The 10,269-nt window shown below is 41.0% G+C and overlaps 1 protein-coding gene across 4 annotated transcripts in view; it reads left to right on the top strand.

Moving 5' to 3' along the window:
• The window catches only part of LOC141808748 (disco-interacting protein 2 homolog A-like), a 109,080-nt gene extending 100,744 nt beyond the window's left edge, over positions 1-8,336 (top strand). Inside the window, exons 34-40 of one of the 4 annotated variants that reach the window (XM_074695446.1) lie at positions 1,789-1,818; positions 3,005-3,066; positions 5,615-5,672; positions 5,781-5,855; positions 5,955-6,129; positions 6,208-6,331; positions 6,456-8,336. In XM_074695446.1, coding sequence (XP_074551547.1) covers positions 1,789-1,818; positions 3,005-3,066; positions 5,615-5,672; positions 5,781-5,855; positions 5,955-6,129; positions 6,208-6,331; positions 6,456-6,708 — 777 coding nt within the window. In that variant the 3' untranslated portion in view covers positions 6,709-8,336. The remainder of the gene's footprint in view (positions 1-1,788; positions 1,819-3,004; positions 3,067-5,614; positions 5,673-5,780; positions 5,856-5,954; positions 6,130-6,207; positions 6,332-6,455) is intronic. The other 3 variants (XM_074695450.1, XM_074695447.1, XM_074695448.1) reach the window with 3 other exon arrangements.
• The last annotated feature ends 1,933 nt before the right edge of the window (positions 8,337-10,269 follow it).

Genomic DNA, 10,269 nt, shown 5'->3' on the forward strand with positions numbered 1-10,269 from the left:
CAAATGAACCAGTGAGAAGTGTGGGGTTGGAGCAGGTTAAAGTGTAAATATGGGGTGATGAGGTCATACTAGGAGGTAATTGTTTTGCTTTGAGTATTAAGCACCGTTTCCACCAAGCAGTTTAGTTCAGTTCGTCTCAGGCACGGCACACATTTCACTGACTAATCCTGGGACTGACCCCCAAATAACTGAGATGAACCGTCCCACTTTTTGGGACCCTTCTTTTGGGGTGCCAGACTAAACCGATCCTTTCCTGGAAGGTGGAAATACAGTGGCTGGCGGCACACAGTCTTCTCTGAAACAAAGCTTGATTGTAGGGGCGCACCGATCACGATTTTCTGGCCAATCACCGATTGCAATCTTTAAAAAGCCTGACTGACCTGCTGATGCCGGTTTTTATTTTTTATAACTGACAGCATCTATCTTCAATTTATCCAATCTTTTGTCGAAAATCATTGAACAATACCTGTGAAACAATACATTCTTTCTATTTTAACTTAAACAACCAATAAGGTGTCCTGAGTTTTTGGTCTCAGAGCAAAAAGCAACAATGGCTGGTCAGACCTTCCTGGAGGTATATAAGATCAGCTTCATATGTAAGGATCAAGCGGCAACCTCCGGTCTGGGAATATGAGACAATGCGGAAGTGCTAAAATCTGCTGTTTCTCAAGTGTTTGCTAGAGGCTGGCCACGGAAGTAGCAGAAGTCAAATACACGCCAAGACAAAAAAAGCCATTTTCAAATCAGAAATAAACCTATTTACAGCCTGGTTCAAAAAACTTCTCCTGTTTGAGTCGCTAATTTTACTACCTGCACCCACTGTACGGGGGTGTTTTTTTCTAACTTGGCTGTTCAGAGGATATTCAGATCGAGAGCTCCCCCAATTAGAGGCACAGCTGAGGGTCACGTGACCGACAGGCGCCCTATAGCTGTAGGCAAAGCCCTTGCCACTACCAATATGGCCGCTATAGCCGATGTGCTTCATTTTCCATTTCAGTAACAGACGGGTGACGTCGGCGAGACTACGTCCATGTTTTATACAGTCTATGGTAAGGATGGGCCGATCACCGATCCCCCAAAATTAAGGAAATCGGCACGGATCGATCAGCCAACCGATCGATCGGGGCATGTCTACTCCATTGCGCTTTTTGTCAAAGAGTCACATAGAAATCACAAAGAAGACAAATTGCTTGTCTTTCATCATTTCTCTTTGTTTACTGTGTCGCGTTTTTCTCCTTCGTTGGATTTATTAGTGGGGTACACTGTGTTGAGCTGCTATGGCGTCACGCTGTTATTTAACTGATGCAGCTATCGGCATCCAGCTTATGCACCACCTACCACAAGGGGGCATGGTTGGCTGTAGAAATGCAAACAGGACCAGGCTTAACTGGGCCAACCCGTACCAAACCGTACTGATCTGAACCGGACTGCTTGGTGGAAATGGGGCTTTAGTGTGTGAATGTAACAGATTGGGGAAATTGAACACAGGCAAATTGGAAACAACATGATGCCTGTCTGATCTGAAAATGACCAAAAAATGTGAGCGTCAGTCAAAAAAAATATTTTAGAAACTATCATTTTAGATTTAAAGCTTTTTCATTCAGTACAGACTTAGTTAGCTCCACAGATAAATCTTTTTTACTTCCTGTCATTTCACATCCTGTAGCCTCATTATTTCCTGGTCCCTCACTGGTGTTTTTGTCCATGTAGGACTGTATGCATGTGTGTCCTCGTATGGAAATCTATCTTTATATATCTTTATTTATCTGTCCTGCCCTGTCCTGTCAGCCCAACAGGTTAGGGAAACTGGCTGAGCAGGTAACTGTAGGAGCAGAGTTGTTGTTTGCTCACTGGGCTGCTGCTGGGTCTGTGTGTGTATTTGTTTGTTTGTCTGTGTGGTTTTATTTATCTTGCATGACATTTGGACATAATTCACTGATTCTGTTAGTTTTTTATTTTTCTTCTGATGAGTTTCACTTGATCTGCTCTTCATTTTTTAGCTCAGACCGGCCCCTGATCATTGCTTTGTGGGTAGAGGTTATATGTAATGTGCTGCTACGATATAACACGAGCTAGCTTCATGATCTCTGCCATGATTCAGCTCTTTAATTTATTTTTATTTTGAAGGGAGCATAATTAAAATAACAGCCTACTTATGTAAAGTAAGCCTCTGAAATTCCAATAAAGGTCATTTACAGTAACTAACCTTGTTTTTACTCCTCCAAATGAAGCTGTCTAAGGACTGCTACGCACACGTTTGTGTCAAGTGTAATTCATAAACCAGCATGTAGATCAGGCCCATAAGAGAAAAATGTCCTGTTACATGTTTGATCAGTCTGCTAGCTTCATTTTTTGTCTGTTCCTTGGTTTTGGCAAAGACTAATATCTGGATCTCTTCAGTGTTTGTGCTGATGCTGCTGGATAAATCAGCCCACTCGCTCTGTTTGACCTCACAGATGACAAACCTGACTCACTGCTAGCTTCTGCTCTGGCTACACCCCGGCAGAGGAGTGATGCTAAACATAATGGGTTCTGACTAGTGTTGCAGCGGTAACGATATCAAATCCATATCTGACAACCACAATCAGTGCTTGAGGAATGGTCCTATAACAAATCTGGTGCATCACGCAACTGGTTGTTTAATCAAAACAAATGAGCCTCATTTCGTTTTTTCTGACATCTGCTCGCAGTTTTTGTTACTTTAGAGAAATATTAGAAAAAATAAACAGATGATTTATTATTTATTCCTTGTAGTCTTCTCCAAAGTGTCCTCCACTGGTATGAAAACAAACCGGCCTCATTACAGCGCCTGAGTTTAACTCTGCAGGTACTCACAGTGTCGTTGGTTCTAACTATTGTGGCCTGGCTGGTTGGCTTCTGGCTGCCTCCTCTGCTTTGTATCATAAGCAGCTTCCACCTCTCCCTACTCAGGCAACACAACAGCATCATGACGGTCTGAGAGACACATCACTGACTTATGTTTCACTGCTTGTTTTTCCTACAGGGCACAGCTGGACCAGATCCCACTACTGTTTACGTGGACATGAGGGCTCTAAGACATGACAGGTAGGAGCATGGACTCTATGAAACATGGGGTGGATCCCTGAGCTTAAAGTTTCAGCCTGGCATCCTCCATTTGTGTCTCAGTTCCTTACACCAGAGAAGGAAGAAGAGACGAAAGGAAATGAAGAAATGGAATGAGGAAGTTTGTTTTGAGAGACATTAGATATTGTGTCCTCTAGAGCAGTCGTTCTCAAATGGGGGTATGTGTACCCCTGGGGGTACGCAAGATTCAAAGATGTATTTTCAAAAAATAGCAACCAAGCAAAATTCCCTCATCACCATTTATTTAATCAATATTTGAATCCAATATAAGTTTAAGTTCATAAATTTAATATTATATTCAATAGACACTAAGAGTACGGTGCTATGTTAAATTTTTTTTCCATCCAAAACTGCTTTGTGTGTGTTAGGGGGTACTTGGCAGAACAAAAAACATATCATAGGGGTACATGACTGAAAAAAGTTTGAGAACCACTGCCCTAGACGTGTCTCATAAAGTGACTTCTTTTAGTAGGAGCAGTGCTCTGTTTCTGTGTTTCACCTGTTAAACACCTTCACACTAAGAAAAGAATTCACTGTCTGTGTCCTGCTTAGTAGCACACAATACGATCTCTACTGATGAAATGCATCATTATTACATTATTTATATTCCATTAATTCCACTTTGTTTGTCAGAAGAACTCCTCTCTCAGACTTTAATTTTCTTCATGGAGGAAAAAAAGAATCAGCAAGGAAAATAATCAAAGAACTGATCATTGTATTTCTCCTCTATGTGTTCTTGACATTATATGACTAATTATTTTGTTATATAAAATTTTGTAGTGATTCTCTGTTATATTGATTTTATGACAGTGATGCTCATTAACTTGTCTCAAACTCAAGTCAAACACTTTATATCCCAGCTTATCAGCTCATCACACAGGCAATAGACTGTTAGGAAGCCAATGTATTTACTTGGTTAATTTAAAGGGACGGTGCACATTATTTAACATTTTTGTTAATACAACAGAGTTAACCAAAAGGCTCGTTTCCATCTGTAGTCCCTGGCCAGATGTTAAAATATGCTTCCTGGGAAGAATGAAATAAAACAGAATAAAAATGTTGGGAGGAATAAAACGGTTAAGAATAACACTCTGTGTTTAAGCATTACAGTACGTTTGTGATCTGTTTTAGGGATCCCTTCAGTGACTGTTTTAAAGTTTGTCTTGTAAAGTAAACTTCGGTGATGTGAACTCTCAGAGAAGAAATCTATAAGAAATATCTTACTGGGTCTGTCAGAAAATGCTGCTCTTGTTTATCCTCTCTTATTTTGACTCCTCATTCCTACCCTTTAGCATTTAAAATTCAATATGTTGGGTCAGGAAGTACCTCTGCACTGCAAAAAAATGAAATCTCATCATGTGTTTTTTAGCTTAATTTTAATAAAAAATGTCTTACTTCGCTTGATATGAGCCACATTCAACTTATCAGTACAGAAAAATGTCTTTTTTAAAGTTATTTATCGACAAAATGAGGTCTAAATTGCTTGTAAAAGGTAAAAAAAAATCTGCCAATGGAACAGGAAAAAAATGCTCCAAAAATTTGCTCGAAACTTGAACAATGTCTTAATACAAGAAACTTCTCTCTTGTTTTTTTTTCAACTTGTTAAAGCAATTTAGACCTCATTTTTTACTTTAAATAACTTGAAATAAGACATTTCTGGACTGGTCAGGTGAATGTGGCTCATATTAAGTCTAAAAAGACATTTTCTACAGAAAATAAGACAAAATCACTTGACAAGATTTCATTTTTTGCAGTGTGTTTCAGCCAAAGAAGAAGAATAGAGGAGACTTTAGTTAAGGGCTTTGGGATCCTTTGATGGACTTAGAATTCGAGTCGTCACATGTTAGTTTCTGAAGCACAACAATGATGGTCCCTATAGTGGAAATGCATGGATTTTATAAGCGCAATTAAAACTTGTCATTCAGTGTCAGACATGGGGATTAACAACATGCTGCCAAAACTACTTCCAGTGAAATCTTCACTATCAGAGACTCTGAGCAAGTGATATTTTTCGCTTTTCATAGACAGCATGATGGTGTTTTACTAGCAAACACTACTTACACACACACACATACACACAGGAAAATATCAGCAAATAGATAAGAGGTACTACTCTGTCCACCGGGGTTACACATGGTTATACAAATTTAAATTCCCTCTCACTAGTTTGATTCAATATCAAAGCAGAGAGTGCCGTCTTGTACCCATGGTTGAACCTCAGTAGTGCTCATATTCAGTGTTCTTAACACAACATCAAGACCTCATTTATAACTTTGCGTATAAAAGATAGTTAAATGAGAAACATTACAATGATTTTGCTCCAGAACTGAAGTGAATCTAAACTTCTGCCAAGCATCCCACCCACCCCCTGCTCGATAACAGCACTCATGCCTTTCCTTTGGTCCAATCAGATTACTTGGTCAGATCCAGCTGTTGTATAATTATCAAAACATTCTTTAATCTTTGAGTCATGATCTGGACAGTTTTCACAGCTTTTGTCGCCCTCTAGGGTTCGTCTGGTGGAGAGAGGGTCGCCTCACAGTTTGCCTCTGATGGAGTCCGGGAAGGTACGCCTTCATGCTGTCACACTCAAAGCAGTGATTCTGTTTTATGCAGCATGTTTCTCTTTCTAAGGCATGAATTGATATTTGAGCTGTCTGTTTGTGCTGTTGCAGATCCTTCCAGGAGTGAAGGTGATCATCGCAAACACAGAGACTAAAGGACCTTTGGGAGACTCACATCTAGGAGAGGTAATGTCACCTGAGTTTATCAGTCTGTCACTTGTGCCCTCCTGATCAACAGATCAGTCACCCCACAACTCTTACCGATTGTTTTTTTCTGTGTGACAGGTCTGGGTGAGCAGCCCTCATAATGCCACAGGCTATTACACAGTTTACGGTGAGGAGGCGCTGCACGCCGACCACTTTAACACCAAACTCAGCTTTGGTGACACACAGAGTGTCTGGGCGAGGACGGGGTACCTGGGTTTTCTGCGGCGCACTGAGCTGACGGATGCGAGTGGAGGTGAGAATCATTTGGTCTTGGTTTGGTTCGAACATTAGATGATGTTTTCTAATCACTTGTTTCTTGTGTGTGCATCAGAGCGCCATGATGCTCTCTATGTGGTGGGCTCTCTTGACGAGACTCTGGAGCTGAGGGGGATGCGGTACCATCCTATTGACATTGAAACCTCTGTCATCCGCTCGCACAAGAGCATAGCTGAATGGTGAGAAATTGACACAGTTTATTGATCTCTATTTTATTTCTCTTCATTATGTGATCAGTGTGTTTTTTTACTCTACATGACGTGCATCTCTCCTGTATTCATCTCTACCACCTCCTCCCTCCAGTGCTGTGTTCACTTGGACTAACCTCCTCGTGGTGGTGGTGGAGCTGGAGGGATCCGAGCAGGAGGCCCTGGACTTGGTCGCCCTGGTCACCAACGTCGTCCTGGAGGAGCATTACCTCATTGTAGGGGTTGTGGTAGTGGTGGACCCCGGCGTCATCCCCATTAACTCCCGAGGGGAGAAGCAACGCATGCACCTCAGAGACGGATTCCTGGCTGACCAGCTGGACCCTATTTATGTGGCTTACAACATGTGAGGAGTGGTTTTTCCTCCCTCTACATGTGGCTTATCACACAGGAAGACTGTGGAGTGGTAAACGTGTTAGGCTGGTGGATGTTGCAGGCACAGCATCAGGTGAAGAAGTCATGAAACAATGCAGCAGGATGTGGAGAAACTCCAGAAGAGTGGAAAAAAAACTCATCCCTGCTTCTTCTTGAGATGTTTTGACTCTACAAACCACAAAGGAAAGAGCGTTTTGGCTCTTTTAAAGTGTCACTGTGCCATTAACAGACTTTTTACTTTGTCAGTATCCAAAACTATGATTGTTAGTTGTGTTTTCCATACGTGTGCCATAGAACCGACCAGGTCCCTTAAACCTGGTTCAAACATGCTCTACCTTGTTTCCTGTTTGCAGAGCCTCCTGTGCCATTGACAGCTTCAGACTTCCTCGCAGTTACATCACATCTGTTGGAGAAATGCTCCTCAGAGTAGCTGCCTCCTGAAGTGAACCCTTATTTTTGTGTTCAAGTTCAGCTCGGTTCACGTCATTACATCATGGAGGAGAGCAGATTGTATTTGTTGCTCATATTTGTAGTGCTTTTGTTTGTAGTGTCATTCAGTAACACAATACTCCGTAAAAAAATGTTCTTTTTTTAAACCTGAAGGTTAGTTTTGTTTCATCTGAACAAAATGCAATATGTGTGATGTGAAAGATGACGCTACGACAGCAGCAAGTGCCGATCATTTGGAGTCATGATGCGGGGAGAGTTGCTTATGAGCAATGAGCCAAATGATAAGAAATAAGCCTTAAGTGTTTTTCAGACGCCTGCTCCTATCCCAGCACCTGTTGAACCTAATTTTGTGTGGTTTACCAGCTGTTGGAAAGGGTGGGGATATGCAGAGGGAGGTTAGAGCGGGTGGACCTGCTCTTATTGCACCCAAAGTCTTGATCTAAGATGAATATACTTGATCCTAACATCCAGCCATTACAAACACTTCTTTTTAATCAAGTCTGTCCCGTTCGTCTCTAGTTTTAAGTGTCGTAATGCAAAAGACTGGAAGAAACTGTAGCTGATGTGGTTTTAAAGCAGAATGTCTCATCTTCATTCCCAGTGCCATAGCGTTGAATGAGAGTTGTTTTGTTTTTGGCTGCATGTGCCGAATGAAGCAAGAGTCTAACAAGCTTGTAACACCATAACCTCCCATCTCTTTTCTTTCAACTTTGTAAAGATTCACATCGCCGTACGTCGCTTCTTTTTCTATGTGCACACCCCTTCAGAAACAGGCTCCGGCCTGCTGTAAGTATGTACAGATTTTGTGTAAATTATTAATAATAGATAAAAAAAGGAGATTACAGGAATGCAAAGACTGAATCTGGAATACATCTGAACTTCTCCCTCACCAATGAACTCTACTCTCATGTGTGGACATCGAGAAGTGACATGGAAACATTTTTATAGAACGAAAGTACTGCAGGAAATAACCACACCCAGGATGAAACGAAGCACACTCCAAGGAGAAGAACGTCTGGCTCTGATCGACGTCCCACCCTCCAGAGTCAACTTTTGTTGTTGAGATAATGGAAAGAAACATTTGTCTGATATATGGTTAGTTGTCATTATTTTCATAACATGATTTCTTAATGAATAAAAAGTGCTTTTAACTTAAAATGTTTGTCTTCATCCGTGGCCCTGACGGTCCACTGCACAAACATTTCACTTCACGCCAGCGTACACATATCTGAGGAAACAGACAATTTAGAAAACATTAAACCACGTCTGGTTGGTCCATCACCCCTGACATGGTCCCAGTGCCCCTTTCACTGGTTTCCCTGCTCATCATGTTGATTAGTCAGTGTAATTTGACTGTAGGTGAGAGTGTGTGTCAGTAAAGATGATTGATAGTGAAGGAAGATGTGGCGTTGAATAAAGTGTTACTCTCACAGTTCCTATGTTAATTTGAGGCCATGTGATAATGTGTGTACTTGCAGAAGCTGGAAAGCCCCTGAGAGGCTACAGATCAGTAGTTTAAAGCTAAATGATTAATCTTGTTCACCCATATACTTAACCAATGACTACTGAGTGTTTCTGTTGTTTTTTCAGCAAATAACTGCATAATATAACTGCTGAGTATGCTGTTTGTGTGTGTGTGATGTCAAACGTGGGAGATGCAGCTGCAGGCCTTGACTTTAAGGAGAGTAGGACATGAAGTACCTCAGGAGGATACAACAATTCTGATAAGGCAGCATGAAAGTGTGTGTGTGTGTGTGTGTGTGTGTATTTAACCTTTCTTTATTAGGAAAACACCAGACGATGCTGGGAAATGAGAGGAGACATCACTGGCTCACCCTGAAGATGACATTTCAGATCAGTAACTACATGTCTACTTTGGGCAGATTTTCAACTATATAAGGGTTCAAGGGCCAGAAAGGAAGAGTCTGAGACTGAAAGAAGAACCCAGAACTCAGTCGCACATTTTTGACTTATCAATAAATCTGAGTTAACTGAGAACTTGGATGTGTCCTGGTCATCTTCTTCTCCGATCGACAAACACGCTGGGAATGGTGAAAAGGTAATTGAAATATTTGGGAGACACAGAATTAGCACTTTTGCTTTAAGTGACAAATAATATCTGCAGAGTACCCTCTTTATTTGAAAAGGTGGCAGCTAAGGAAAATAACTGAGTGCACAGTTATAGAGTACCCGCACCTTCTAACAGATATTGCAGGAAGGGAAAACAGTAAAATTGTCACTTGGAGATAAATTTAAATCACCATTTCCTTTCAAGAGATGAAGCTTATAGAATTCATGTAACATTAGTCTTAATGACAAAAGCCTTGTACACACGTAGCCGGGCATTTTCATAAACGAATACACTCCCCCAATTTATTTTTAAAAATACTTTCACACACAGCGAGCATATCCGCCTGTAACTGCACCTCAATGCATGCAAAACCCATATTTGGCAGTGTTTCTATGGCGTCTCAGCCAATCAAAATGAGCCCCCGTCATTCAACTGTGACATTAGAGGAATCGAAAACTCTCTTTCCCAACATGAAACCATGGTTTCCCATAATCTTCACTTTAGCTGGAGTTTTCAGAACACATCCTTTTTAGTGGCCCAAAGCTGCGGTTTGTGTGGAGGACAGGCTTAAAAACATACATATGCGGTTTCACAATTACCTGACTATATGTGGACATGACCTGAGAATCAGCAACCTGTGCAAAAAAGTGTGACCCATCATGATTCTGATTGATCAAGAAAGTACAGAAACACAAGTGAAACCAGTGAAATCAAGCATCATCAAAAACATAATTACTCAAAGTAAAAACACTATCCTATGACAAATTGGTCACCGTATTCCATGTTAGTTTTTGGGACCCAATTACAGCCTATGGTCTAGAGCACAACAAATACAAAACAGTTTTTTTGCTGGATTTAGCATACAAACCCTTTGTCACTAATACTGTGATAGTGCTAATAATGAGACTTTGACAACATGAGGTTCAGTCCATTCAAGTTTAGTGTATCTTTTTTTATTGAAGAGGCAAAAATATCTTTAACTGATACACAAAAACTGTCATGAACGTTGGCAAAA

This window comes from Halichoeres trimaculatus, unplaced genomic scaffold, assembly GCF_033239565.1.
Source record: "Halichoeres trimaculatus isolate MK-OKI-2021-1 unplaced genomic scaffold, fHalTri1.1 fHalTri1_scaffold_19, whole genome shotgun sequence".
NCBI classification, from domain to species: Eukaryota; Metazoa; Chordata; class Actinopteri; order Labriformes; family Labridae; genus Halichoeres; species Halichoeres trimaculatus.